General features: G+C 50.4%; 2 protein-coding genes across 3 annotated transcripts in view; one reads left to right on the top strand and one right to left on the bottom strand.

The window, feature by feature from the left end:
• Positions 1-14699, bottom strand: part of LOC309448792 (uncharacterized protein) — a 168113-nt gene that overhangs the window by 129630 nt on the left and 23784 nt on the right. Inside the window, exon 6 of one of the 2 annotated variants that reach the window (XM_082070548.1) lies at positions 1660-1786. The exons of the other annotated variant lie outside the window; for it this stretch is intronic. The gene's annotated coding sequence lies outside the window, so the exon portion shown is untranslated. Of the gene's footprint in view, positions 1-1659; positions 1787-14699 lie in introns of those variants that run through there. 2 annotated transcript variants of the gene reach the window in all.
• Positions 8404-9339, top strand: LOC309448719 (olfactory receptor 14A16-like; the record flags this gene model as incomplete). The annotated part of the gene is made up of 1 exon (XM_082070444.1): positions 8404-9339. The coding sequence occupies one exon, from the start codon at positions 8404-8406 to the stop codon at positions 9337-9339; it is 936 nt and encodes a 311-aa protein (XP_081926570.1).

A 14699-nucleotide genomic window follows, 5' to 3' on the forward strand; every position in this document is an offset into this window, starting at 1 on the left:
GCTGCAGACATGGTCAGTTTAGTCAGGGCAGGAGGAAATACCTGGAGGATGAGGGAGATGGGATGCACAGATAACAGAGAGAGTGCTGAGAAGGCAAATCTAGTGCAGGATCAGAAGTTCTCCTCTTGTTCTTAATGCACATCCTGAAAAGTCTCATTTTGATCTCATGAGGAAACACTGATATTTAGAGTATTCAAAACAAAGAATAGAGAAATAAAACACCAATAACATTTGATTCTTAAAGTTGCAAGAAGACAGTATCTTCAATTTAAATCTTTCATTTGGTTTCCTTTTACCTCCATTTAAAAAAAAAATGTTCTCAAGATTTCTATCCTAGCAAAGCCTACAGCATTAAGAAAGTTAATTGACCTGTTAATTGAACTGTTCTCTTTTAGAATGCCGTATTGACAGTGATCTCAACAGATCTGTGTTTTCTGTCTATGTGATCATAAGGAAAAAAAAATATTTACGTGTTGGTAAGTATATAGTAAAATATATAATTGTATCCAGTTACTCAGCAAAATGCATTTCCTACCAGCACTCTGAATGGAAGAATCTTTCTTCTGAGAAATTGCTGCCTCCCGAGCACCTGTGACTTGAGACAGGAATCTGAAGGAGAACAAGCAGCAGTGGATGTGGATCACGTCAGGGGTCACTGGAACTAACACAATCCTTTCCAGTCTATGGGACAGCAGGGGCAGCATCCCAGGAACAGGGACAGCAGGACCATGTCACAGTGAGGCCACTCTCCACCATCTTGGAAAGCTCATGGAGACTGGGGGGACTCCCTGACCACTGGCAGCTCTCACACAGTGTGTGCATTTTTCAAAATGGCCAATGGGTGAGCAGGGGAACTAAGGGCTGTGCCCCAGAGCATGTCCACTGGGACCCCATTTCTGGGTGTCTGGAAGAGAAGGTGACGGGGTTTGCCCAGGGCAGGTTGTGCCTGTCCATCCTCTTTGCTTTCTGTGAGGAAAGGACAGGGTTGTGGACCTTGGGAAAACATTGATGGTCTGTTACCTGGAAGTCAGCAAGGTATTCAGTGTCATCCCCCACAATATTCTTGTGTCCAAGGTAGGATATTATGGTCTCTGTCAGTGTGCAAGTAGATGGGTAAAAAGCCATCTGGATGGTTGAGCTAAGAAAGGTGCTGTAGAAAGGGAGAAACTTTCCAGTCATGAGGACAGTCCAGCACTGGAAGCTGTTTCCCAGGAGTGCGTACCCACTGTGTCCCAGAAAGTGACAAAGATGTGTTTGGATAAAGCCCTGAGCAATCTGGTCTGAACCTGCTTTGAGCAGGACACCTCCTGAGGTCCCATGCAGCCTGAATGACGCTGTCCTTCCTTCCCCTTCATGTTTTCAATTTAGAGAAAGCTCTCAGGTTCTCCCTGACCACAGGAATAATTCACAGAGGGTCCAGAGCTGCTTTACAAGGGCCCCAAACGGCCCTGACAACATCTTGTTCATCCCTTCTCCAATGTCCCCACCCAGGGTCTTCTTTTTCGCTGTCCTTATACCCTTCCAGAATGAACAGCCCATCTTGCTAATCCTTTCAGAGCAGGTTGTTCAAGAGGTGTCAACATCCATGTACAGAGTCTGCACAGCAGCCAGGCAGCAAAGCCACCACTACAGAAATGGAGACGAGACACTTGACCAGCTCCTTGCACCCAGATATCAGCGTGACATGTCTGCTGAGATTGCCGGGAACACCTGAACTGTAAGAGCAGAGCATGTGAGTCCTGGTTGGGTATCCTGGCTTGTCTCCTGACCCATGTGGTGCTTCAGGCTGTGAAGAGAATCAAAACCAGCCATTGGACTGGGGTAGTTCCATTTTGCACGTGTCACACAGGGCAGATGAAGGGAGCTCAGAACTCCAGACTCTGCTGCACGGTTGGGACTGCAGAGACTGGAAATGCAGGTGACAGTGTGTGTCAGTGCACACACATAAAGATTCTGGCTTCCTTTGTGCCTTTGCACTGACCTGGGATCTGCTCCTTGGCCACCTTTGTCTCAAAAAGAAACTATTCCCCTACACCACCTCCACTGCACACCAGGAAAAAAAAAAAAAAAAAAGAAGAAAAGTTATGAAAAAGGGATGATTTTGGGGTAATTCTGACCAAGAGTTTTAGTCTTTAAATTATTTAAAAAAAAAAAAGTGAGAGAAAAATCATTGTTCTAAGAACTTCTTTCAAGACGCAACTACTGAGGTGTAGGACATGTTTTCAAAAGTAAGAATGACTGTTAAGAATGAAATTAAAGAGCTTTAGTTCATCATCATAATCACCAGTAAGAAGAAGGAGTTCCCTGTTACTGTTATCAGTGACAGCACCACTGTTCACAAACACCCTTCAGAGCATCTCCGTTTTTCCTGGGCTCCAAAGCTCATCCTGCTCAGAGTTTGACAGGATTGCTGCAAACCCCTGTGACCCAAATCTCTACAACTGTCTCTGCTCAACAGCCTTTTACCCCAGGAAGGGGAAAACTGCCAATGCAGGCACCAACCCAGTGCCCAACCTGCCTGGAGAGCCAGGACAGTTGTGCCACACAACAGCCGCCTCTGAGGGAAGCTGGAGGTGATGGGATTGAAATGGTTTCAACCCAAGTCATAGAATCATAGCATCATAGAATCATTTATGCTGGAAAAGACCATTAAGAACATGGAGTCCAACCGTAAATCTAACACTCCCAAGTACTCCACCAAACCATGTCCCAAAGCGCCACATCTCCACGTCTTTTAAACACCTCCCGCAATGGGAGCTCCAATCCTGAGCTGGCAGGACACCATTGGCTGCAGTGGGACATAAGATACTGGTCATGGCTGTGAGTTCAGCCCTCGCTGCAGAATGTCTCACACCCTCACTGAGGAGGGCAGGGGGCTGGGAGATGGGAGCATGTTTCAGTTTCCAGATCCAGGACAGAGCCCAAACAATCCTGCCCTTGACTCTGGATCCCATTTCCTGAGATGCAAAGCTGGTGGGGCTACTGTGGATAATCATGTTAAAAGGCATCAATAATCCTTCAGGTGTTTGTGTAATATGTCTAGGAATGTCAGTCGTATATTCTTATATTTACATATTGGTAAAATAGTACTCTGCATCTGTGGTAGCCCCTCTGGTAATGACAATTAAATAGGTATTTGCACTATAAGGCTCCATACCCCATCCACAAGCACACATCTAAGTGGTTCAGATGACGGGTGGTGTGGCAGTTGTCACCCTTTGTGTCCCCAGGTGCATGGACACTGCTCATGTGCCTCTGCAGAGAGTGGCAGGAGCTGGATCCTCTTATTGGGACAGACTCCTTCCAGGTGAGACACAGACACAGGGGAACTCATCAGGGCTTTACGGCATTTCACTCGGCATCAGTTTTGACATATTGGGTGCTGTCCTGTGACTGCCCTTTCTGCACAAATGATCATACAAACACAACCATTTAGTGAGACATGGTCATAAAGGGGCTGTTATGGACAAGAAAGCTCACCATGAACTGTGGAGAGAGTGAGGGAGTTTATAATAAGCAGCAGGAAGAACCAAGAAGCTCGAGGCCTCTTCTGAAGAGCGGGAGGACTGAGCAGCTGTGATTGGCCATTGTAGGTGTGGGAGAGGGTCAGGGCATGTCAGGGAGAAGCAATGAGATGGCTGATGGCTTCAGTAAACCCTTCCAGCCATGGCTGAGCCCAGAAATGGAAAGCAGTTGATGTCTGCAGGTGGAGGAGGAACAGGAGGAAGATTTTCCTGGCAATATGGAAGGAAGAAAGGCCTCTCTTGGGCTAATCACGTATGGCAGTGCCATTTGCATGCTATGGGCATGGCTGTGCCTGGGAGATGGGGAACGGCTGCTGCTGGGGTGGCTGTGCTCAGTCATGGCCCATGAGCTGACCCTGCTCTGCTCCTCTCTTACACTGCCCACACTTGGATGGTCCTCAGGAATCATCCATGAGCCTGGTGGATGCATGAACCTCCTGCAGTGATGGCCATGGATCCAAATAGGGGATTCAAGCAAGTGTGGAACTGGGACATTGAGGTGACTGGTGACCATTGCCAGGTGTATCAAAGAAGCTGGATGAGTTGTGAGGAGCTCACAGGCATTTCCAACTCCTCAGAAATACAGATCCTTGCAGTTAAAGCAACAGCACTTGACATAAACACCACCCCCAAAACACAAAACCCTCACACTGACCACAGGAAAAGCCTTGAAAAACATTGGAGAAAAATCTACCAGGTCCCAGGGGTCAGGGCTCAGCCATTCTGGTGATGAACAAGCATCAAGGACTGACATGGCATCAGAGCCACCTCCACATGGCCCTCACCACCTGGAACCACTGTCTCCAAGTCTTTCCTTCACCAGCCTCCAGGGACAGGGACCTGCACTGGTTGTTTCCTTCACAGCTGTGTCAGTGATGGCGCTTCATGGGGTCCAAACACCCTCAGAAACTTGGGGTTTGCTTCTGCCTTTCACTTCATTAGAGGTTTGTTCATTCTCTCAGTAGCTGCATTTCAGGATCATGGCAGCAGAGGGCTCATTAACATCGAAAATGCTCTTGCAAGCCAAAGCTCTGCGCATCATTATCCTAAAGGCTTCGAGTCTGGTGTGGATGATTAGGGAGATTTCAGGAATAGCCAAACAGAGAGCATTTCCACAATAAATAGCAATAAAGCCAAATTTCTTCTATTTCCTTCCCTGTTCACCCTTCCCTCCCTTTACAGAATAGGTAGTATCAGCAGACTCCAGTTCATATTGATGTCTTGAAGCTCCTGATAAAGACTGAATATGTCAGAAAAGTGGGTACCTATATCACCATGTGAATCAGGAGATAGTCCAGGACACCTTAAGAGGAGTCACACACCTCTGGACCAAGAAGTGGGTGTTCCTGGCAATCTCAGGTGCCACAGCACAGTGATACTTGTGTTCAGGGAGTTGGTCAAGTGACCCATTTCCTGTTCTGTAACGGTGTCTGAGTTTGCTCAGGTCACCCCTTACTTGAGCCCCATCCACTGCTGGGTGTTCTCCAGACTCCTGCCTTCAGGAACAAAGTCCCAGGAGACCTTGCTGGTGAAGATGGAGTCAAAGCAGCCGTGAAGAACCTCAGTCCCATCTGATTCTACTCTTACAAAGTTCAGCAGCTGGCCCACGTTCACCCTGTCTATTCTCTTGCTGCAAGTGAAGCTCTGTCAGGTCATCTTGCTGCCCTTCCCGTGCAGGTATCAAGTCCAGGGCAGCTTTGTCACCATCCCCACATCCATGGACAAGGTTTCTAAATTCCTCCTGTGCAGCTTCCCCTGCTCCCACCTCCAGTGTGCTGCCTCTGTGCCCTCCAGCTCCATCAGTTCAGAGAAGCAGCCTCAAAAGATAAATGCTTCTCTTCATGGGTACTTGGAGAGATCATTCTTGTGCTTGGAGCAGGCTGTCCTGTAAGGATGATCAGATTTCCTGAGCTCCTTCACCCTTCAGATCTACTTCCATGTCACCACTTTGCCCACCATCCCCCAGTATGTCCAAGTCTTCTCTGGATTCCACCAGCCTGTGCTCTGCTGCTGGCCTTCCTCCCTCCCCTCTGGTGCCGGGCACCCCTCTGTGTCCTGCTCATGACAGCCAAGGTGGACACTGATGTTCACATCCCTCACTAGGGTTTCCTTGTTTCCCATTTCCAGATCCAGGTGAACATCACCCTTGTTGGCCCATCAGGCAGACATGTTGAGCAGTTGGCCCAAGATCCCCTGGACTGTTGGCAGCTGCAGCTTTGCCTGGCCAGTGAATGTCAGAGCAATTACAGTTCCCCAGAGGAACCTGCTCATTGACTGGTGACTTCCTCAGGTTGCTGACAGAAGATCTTTTCCATTTCTTCTCCATGATCAAGTAGTTTGTAACAGCCAACACACTGTTACCCTGTACTGGGTTTACATGGCAAAGTCTTGGAACTGAGGGTGAGTGTGGGTGTGCTACAGTTGTCACCTATCTGAGAAGACAACAGGAGTTTGACTGATGTCAGACAGAGCTGATTTCAGCTTCTCCAAGATGGACCCGCTCCTTGCCCAATCTGAGCCACTCAGTGATGCCGGCAGCACCTCTGGGATATTGTATTTGAGAAAGGGTAGAAAACACTGCACAACAGCAGGTGGGAGAGAGGAGGGAGGAGATGTGAGAGAAAAGCTCTGCAGACACCAAGGTCATATCCCACAGGACCCAAGCAGGTCCCTCAGCAGCCAAATCCTGCTCTCCTGAAATCCTGCTCTTGGCCTTGTTCTCATCTCCCAGAAGCCTCAGCTCCACTTTCCCATCCCTGACTGTTCCATCCTGACCAACTCTTTCTGGTTTGTAAGTGTGAAGTCCCAGAGGGCACCTCACCCCACTGACTCCTCAGTCACCTGTGTCAGGAAGATGTTGTCAATGAGCTCCAAACCCCTCCTTGTCCCCAGCCAGGAACCTGGGAGGTGTGGGACCATAGTCCTGCCCTTGGCCTTGCACAGCCCCACATCACACTGTCCCAGGAAGGGCCCTGGGCAACGCGGGAGGGACAGGATCTGACTTCGTAGGGCTGGGGTCAGGGCTTAGTCCTTTGGTTAATGAAACACATCCAGGTTTCCTCAGCATCAGAGAGACCTTTACTTTGCTTTCCCTGACCTGTCATCTCTGCCTCCAGTTTCCTTCTCTAAACAAACATGAATATTGTTTCTCAGCAGGTTCCATCAGTGTGAGCCATTAACTTTACAAGAAACTTTGGAGTTTGAATCTGACTTCTTGAGAAGTTTCATCACCTTCCTCCAGGGTCTGAGGTCCATGGACTCAGCAGCAAACCCACCAGAGGGGTCATTAAAGCGCCTTGGGCTGCTCCTGTGCTGCTGAGCTGGGCTGGGCTCCTGGGACACAGGGAGCTCATGGCAGCAGCAGCGCTGCAGAGAGACAGCTCTGCCCAGGAGCAGCTCCTCTGCACACGCAGCAGGGCTGAGGGCTCTGCCTGGGGATCTCAGCAGACGAGCAAGGCAGAGAGAGATTCAAGGTGGTCAGGACTGGGAGGATGCTGAGAGCTCACTGGAGGAGAAACCTTTGCAGCCCTTGCCATGGTAAGTCTCTGGTGCAGGGCAGTGCAGCTGTAGCTCCTGGAGGCATCTCCTAAAACTGGCACAGGCACAGCTTGTGGGATCTGTAAGGACGGGGCTCTTGTCAGGCCATGTTGAACAGCTGTGAAGCCGGGTGAGCACCCAGGGTTGCCCAGGGCTGTCCTGCAGAGCAGGGTCCCTGCACCCCAGGGCTGTGCCGGGCAGGGACTCTGCCGCCTGCCAGGGTCAGCGCTCAGCCTGCCCGGGAGATCCCATGGCAGCAGCTGTGGGGGGAAGGAGCGACCCCCGGCAGGGCAGACAGGGAGCTTGTGGGGTTGAAGGGGGCTGTGTGGGTCAGGGCTGCTCAGAGCTCCAGATCCCCCCACAGACATGGCAGAGGGTCCTTCTGAACAAGGACATCAACACAGGAACAGCTGCAAGGGAAGGAGTCTGTGCTTTCAGTTTTCCACTCTTGCTCGTCTGGGTGTGCAGTGGAAGATGGGGATTTATTTCTCTGCTTTGGAGAAGACACTGACACCCCAGTTCTCGTTAGGACTTGTCTGAGCTGCTCCTGAGCACCTGCACACACAGAGCTGCCCCTGGGCAGTGCCAGGAGGTGTGAGCAGGACAGAGCTGAGCACACAGCGGGTGGGACAGGGTCTGTGACACTGACAGGGAGCAGACCAGGGACAGACACACAGCTGCAGGCAGCACAGACATGGGAAGGGAGTGGGAGCTCGGGAGGGGATTCAGGCCCCCCTGCCATCCCCCACAGTTCAGACACATGTCCCAGTGCAACCCCTGGTCTCCTCTCCTCCCCAGCAGACCCTCTGCCCCAAAGCCATGGGGTCCAGGTCACGAGTCTCCACCTCAGGAGCTGGACCTACAGGTGAAGGGTTCCTGCAACGTGGTACACAAAAAAGGTGCTAAAAGTACTTGCTCTCCAGTGTCATTATGTGAGTGGCAGCAGCACAGCCGGGTCAGGAGAAGGTCCACAGCATGCCCGTCTGCCTTTCTGTCCTTGCTTTATTTTCTGGTAGCACTGCAGTGTCCCTCCTTGTTTCTCCACCTGTCCCGGGTGCTCTTGCTCTCCGGGGTGGGAGTGTGGGTCAGTTTTTGTTCTGACACCAACACAGGGGGTCTTGACCCAGAGCTGTGTTCATGGTATCTAGATGTCCAAGCTGCATTTTAAGCTGTAACGAACTGTTATTCAAACTTAGTAGAAAGAAGGAATGAGCGGAAACATCCCTCCATGAGGGAGAGGGTTTTCCATGAGAATCAGCCTGTTTATTTTCCCCAGAGAAGTCACCCCTAACATGTAACTGTCTTTCCTCCTTGCACAGGTCCTCATGACCACAGGCAGCCAATGTCCAACAGCAGCTCCATCACCCAGTTCCTCCTCCTGCCGTTCGCAGACACACGGGAGCTGCAGCTCTTGCACTTCTGGCTCTTCCTGGGCATCTACCTGGCTGCCCTCCTGGGCAACGGCCTCATCATCACCACCATAGCCTGGGACCAGCACCTCCACACCCCCATGTACTTCTTCCTGCTCAACCTCGCCCTCCTCGACCTGGGCACCATCTCCACCATTGTCCCCAAGTCCATGGCAAATTCCCTCTGGGACACCAGGGCCATTTCCTACACAGGATGTGTTGCGCAGCTATTTTTGCTTTTCTTTTCTATTTCAACCGAGTATTTTCTTCTCACCATCATGTCATACGACCACTACGTTGCCATCTGCAAACCCCTGCACTACGGGACCCTCCTGGGCAGCAGAGCTTGTGTCCACATGGCAGCAGCTGCCTGGGCCACTGGGTTTCTCACTGCTCTGCTGCACACGGCCAATACATTTTCACTGCCCCTGTGCAAGGGCAATGCCCTGGGCCAGTTCTTCTGTGAAATCCCCCAGATCCTCAAGCTCTCCTGCTCACACTCCTATCTCAGGGAACTTGGGCTTATTGTGTTTAGTGTCTGTTTAGCATTTGGGTGTTTTGTGTTCATTGTGTTGTCCTATGTGCAGATCTTGAGGGCCGTGCTGAGGATCCCCTCTGAGCAGGGACGGCACAAAGCCTTTTCCACCTGCCTCCCTCACCTGGCCGTGGTCTCCCTGTTTGTCAGCACTGTCATGTTTGCCCACCTGAAGCCCCCCTCCATCTCCTCCCCATCCCTGGATCTGGTGGTGTCTGTTCTGTACTCAGTGGTGCCTCCAGCAGTGAACCCCCTCATCTACAGCATGAGGAACCAGGAGCTGAAAGTGGCACTGAAGAAGCCTATTCAATCATTTTTCTGTCAGCAGCAATAAGTTACCCACATCTCTTCAGAAGTGATTTCCAGTTCATCTCAGGAACCTCCTGTGCATTGAGCATTTCATCTGTGATAACCATGTTTGTCAAGGAATTTCTTCACCCACGGCACTTCTCCAGAGCAGTGACTCAGAGGCCTGTCTACCTGTTTCTGGGACCCTGGTACAGCTGGTGTCCTCTGTCACATCTCTGCAATACAGGTGTGGACCCATTTTGAAATCACTGTATTTCTGAAATTGGGGCCATCTTTTTGAAACACGCCACAAAAGGGGATTTCCTCAGGCTCAGTATTTGGAGCTTGGGCTCTTCTTCCAAAGCTGTGGTCAGCCTGAATAAATTTCCCCCACAAGGCCATGCTGCCGTGCTTGTGTTTTTCATGGCTCAGGGGAGGACATGGGGCACCATGTTACGTCATGGTGCTGGTTTGAGTGTCCATCTGTGGGTGCCCAGTGTTCCTGGAGATGGTGAAGGACCTTCAGTGATCTGCCTTGGACTGTCTTGCTGTGGTTTCCAGGCACCACAGCCTGCTCCCTGTGCTCTGTGCTTCAACAGGAGAATGAATGACCCACAGAACCCTATTTCTGCATTCCCCAGCTCAGGGCAGGCTGCTCTGTCACTGCGGTAGCAGGAGCAGCATGAAGAGCTCCTGGCCAGGAGTCGTGTGCTGGTGAGAGGGGCTGGCACAGGAGGGCTGCCAGCAACGGGTGTAAAGGATCTCTTGGAAACAAGAGCAGGGGACAAAGGGGGGCTGGCCTTGCTTCCATCATGCCATGGCTGGCCCCAGCCCTTAGGCTGATAGGCTGATCCTCCTCTCTGTCCCACTCCCATCCATCCATCCATCCATCCATCCATCCATCCATCCATCCATATCAGTACTCCATCTGGGAGAGCTGTCTCACCATGTTTCTCATCCCAATGAGATCATAGAATAATTTAGGTTGAAGGAGACCCTCAAGATCACTGTGTCCAACCATTAACTCAACTCTGGCACTAAACCGTATTCCTAAGAACCTCATCTATATGTAGTTTAAAGACCTCCAGGGGTGGTGACTCAGCCACTCCTTGGGCAGCCTGTTCTGATGCCTCACAAACTCTTCTAAGAAGAAGTTTTTCCTAATATCCAAACTGAACCTTCCCAAGTGCCACTTCAGGCTGTTTCCTCTCCTTCTCCTATTGCCATATGGGAGAACAGACCAACACCCTCCATGTTCCAACCTTCTTTCACGTAGCTGTAGACAGCAATACGGTCTCCCCTCAGCCTCCTGTTCTCCAGGCTAAACAGCCCCAGTTACCTCCACTGCTCCCCATCTGACTTGTTCTCCAGACCCCTCACCAGCTTTGTTGCCCTTCTCTGAACTCACTCCGACACCTCAAGGTCTTTCTTGTAGTGAGGGGCCCAAAACTGAACACAGGATTTGAGGTGCATCCTCACCAGTGCCAAGAACAGAGGGATGATCACTTGCCTGGTCCTGCTGGCCACACTATTCCTGATGCATGCTGGGATGCTGGTGGCCTTCTCGGCCACCTGGGCACATGCTGGCTTATGTTCAGTCACTGTCCATCAACACCCCCAGGGCCTTTTCCATTGGGCAGATTTGCAGCCGCTCTTCCCTGAGCCTGTAGTGCTGCCTGGGGTTGTTGTGACCCAAGTGCAGGACCCAGCACTTGTCATGAAATTGAACAAGTCCAAGTGTTGGATTGTTCACCTGGGATAGAGTAACACTGAGTGCAAGTGTAGAATGGGAGAGAGCGGCTGGAGAGCAGCCCTGCAGAAAGGGATCTGGCGTGATGCTTGGCCACAGGGTCAATAGGAGCCAACACTGTCCCCCAGCAGTCAAGACAGTAACCCCCACCCTGAGGTGCATCAAACACAGCATGGCCATGTGGTCAAAAGAGGTGACTATGCTGCTGTATTCAGCATTGGTGCGGCCTCACCTTGAGTTCTGTGTGCAGTTCTGGGCCCTACAAATTTTTACAACAGGGACGTAAAAATCCTTGAATGCATCTACATCCTTAAGCCCATTGGAGGCCCTTAGGAAGAGTTCCTCTCTCCGAATATCCATCCCAGCTTGTTGCTGCATGAACAACCAGGAGAAACTGCCCCAGGACCCTCATGCCAGACCCCATCTCCTCCACCCCATACAGGCAGTGCTCTCCCCCTTGGCACTGAGGTGGTTCCAGGGACCCAAGAGACACCTGTTGGGTAGGGATGTGGCGTCCTTCAGTGCTCCTCATGGTACCTCCTGCTGGGCTTTGTGCCACTGGTCACAACCCTCTGAGCCTGGATGTTCAGCCAGTTCTCAGTGGTGCTAAACAGGAACATGCCCATGAGCACATTGGGCTGCACTGGGAGGAGCATGGCCACCCAGACAAGGGCAGTTGTTGTCCATCGTGACTCAGCACTGGTGTGGTCACATCTGGAGCCGTGTGTCCCAGTGTGAGGTTCCCCATTCTGGAGGAACGGGAGGAGCTGTCGTGTGGCCAGAGAAAGTCTGGGTCACGTGTGGAGATGTTGAGGGACCCAAACTTCTTTAGCCTGGTGAAGTGGAGCCTGAGGAAACGTGCTGGTTTTACTGAAATTGGGTTAATTATCTTCATGCATTTTGAACCTCTCTCCTTCACAGCCAGTACAGTCTTTTGTTTACATTTACTATGAGAATAATGAGATAATGCTGTTTCTTCCCTGGGAGAGAGTTCATTTTTTCTTTTAACAGCTTTACAATGTTTGCCATTTGGTATGAAAGGAATGTCAGAACTCACTAATATCTTGGCTGTTGTCAGGGAAACCAAGGACTTCTTTGGCCATCCAGACACAGATGGAAATTGGCAGGAGGGGACGCAGACAGGACAGCACCTGGATTGACATGCAGGCTGATCAATGAAATATTCCCTATGATTAGCATCATGCTCAGTCTAAAGCTGGAGCCGGCTTTTAGGGCTTGTTACATCCGTTACTTTGGGTTTTGCAGCTGGTTTGGTGAGTTCCATGCAGAAGTTTCATTCTGTCAGGAGTTCGATGTCAGTTTGGCCTTTTGCCGTTCTGCCATTTTGCCGTTGGCCTTTGGGCCTTTCTGCCTGTTGCCCTTTTGCTCTCTCAGGCTGGGATGGGCTGTTCAGGACCAAGGTGCTCCCTTCTGCAGGACTGGCTGCTCCGTGTGACTGGAGTTACACGGGGGATAGCACTGAGTGTATTTTCTTAGTTTAATTTATCTATTTCTATTTGATTTACCTTGACTACCTTCAGTGAAACCAAGGACTTCTCTGGAGTCCAGCTGCAGGTGAAAATTGGTAGGAGAGGGCACAGACAGGACAGCACCTCGATTGACATCCAGGTCAATCAACGAGCTATTCTCTACCATTTGCGATATGCTCAGTATAAAGCTGGAGATGCCTTTTCCAGCCCGTTAGTTTTGGTTTTCCGGCTACTTTGCTTAGCTCTGTTCGGAAGTTCCATTCTATTGGGAGTTCAGTGTTAGTTCAGTTTTACGATGTTTTGTGGTTTTTCAGTTGAACCTTGGGACTCTCTGCCTTTTCCACTTGTACTTTCTCTTGCTGGGATCAGCTGTTCAGGACCAGGGTGCTCTCTTCTTTTGGGCTGCCTGTTCAGCACAACTGGAGTTATGTGGGAGATGGCACTGAGTGTCATATATTTTACTTATCCCTATTGGGGACTGGGAGCAGGATGTGAGCAGCTCTCAGGATCTTAGTTAGTGGCTGTGGTAAAACAGCCACAGGCCTGGGACACTGCAGGATGGACTGTGGTGGACATGGCCAAGGGTGCTGGCAAGGCTGGATGTCCCTGAAAGAGCCAAGGTCTTTGTCCCCTTGGCTACGGCTGATGTCCCTGCCAGCCAGGCCTAAGAGGAGACACATGGTTGTCATGGCCATGGCACCCCATTGCCTCCTTGCACCCCCAGGGAGTGTCACACCATTGTCCTGCACTGGGCATCGCGCTCCCCACAGCCCCAGGAAGAGCCCTGAGCCACACGTGAGGGACAGGATCTCCCTTCCCAGGGGCAGGGGCTCAAGGCTTGGCCATTGTCCTTCATCAGACAAACCAAGGGCTTTCTCAGCATCAGAGCTGCTGCACTTTGCCTTTGCCTGATGCAATCACTGCCTCCAATTATCTACTCTAACGAGTCCCTGGGGAGGCTTTGTCAGTAACAGCCCTCAGTGGGGCCCATTAATGCTTCAAGGTACTTTGGAGTTTGCTTCTGGCTTGGACTCTTGAGCAGATTCTTCAGTCTGTGCTTGGTATCTGAGGTTCATGGACTCAGCACCAAATACGCCATGGGGCTCATTAAAACACAGAAAGCCCTAATGAGCGATGTTTTTTTCCCTAATATCATTCAAATCTTCCAGACTTGCAGAACTAACTGTAGAGGTTTCAATGGGACACTTACTGATGAAGATTTCAAAGAAGATTTCATAGAGGAGGGTTTTTCTTTCCAGGGTATTTTCTGTCATTTTCCAGTGTATAGAAGAAGTGACAGCAGCATTCTACACTGGACACTGATCCAGAGGGTCTCCTGAAGACATCTGGACAGGCAGGAGAACAGTCCCTTGAGACTGGACACTGTATGGACAACCTGGCTCCTCACCCCCACCCCCAGTCTGCCGGGTCCCTCATTGGCCACCAGAGATTGCATCACTTTTCCTACATCAGACTTCTCCACTGAGCTCTGCAGGAGATGCTGCAGCTCCTGTGCACCAGCTCCACCTGCTCTCCTGTGCAAACACTGCACAGTTCAATAAACAGCAAAACACTTTCCTCAGCTGTGTGTGTAAGCTGGATCTGATGAGGTCCAGCATCCACAAGGGACACCCACACAAGAACTGGTTTAGACAGAGAGATAGGAGAGTATAGAAATAAACACAATGAACGTGTTGACTGCCATGTTAATTAGAGCTCTGAAGAATGGGGCAAGTTTGTAACTCCCTGAAGCTCAAAGCAGAAACCAGACAGTTGAGAGGCCACTGAATGACCAAAGAGCAAGTGGAGGAGAAACCTGAGAGCACTGGGAAGGGCAAACGTGCAGACAGTGCTGGAAAGTTGTCCTTGGACAGGGACATTTAATCAGGAGAGGTGGGAACTCCTGAATGATGAAGGAGATGAAATACTAGAGTGTTGGTAATAGAAGTACAGAGGAAGACAAATATTTCTTCTCTTTCCCTTATTACACTTCCCCATAATTCACTCTTTGGCTTTTTTCTTTTAAATTAAAAAAAGGTTAAAAAAAGAACTAAACAAAAATCTCCAATCAAAGGAAATAACAAACCAAACAAAATAAACAAAAAAACTCACAAAACCAAAGCAAAACAAAAACCCAACCAACCAACCAGCAACAACCAAAACCAA

The sequence above is a fragment of the Streptopelia decaocto genome (assembly GCF_964273445.1).
Source record: "Streptopelia decaocto genome assembly, chromosome: 21".
In the NCBI taxonomy this organism is placed as follows: domain Eukaryota; kingdom Metazoa; phylum Chordata; class Aves; order Columbiformes; family Columbidae; genus Streptopelia; species Streptopelia decaocto.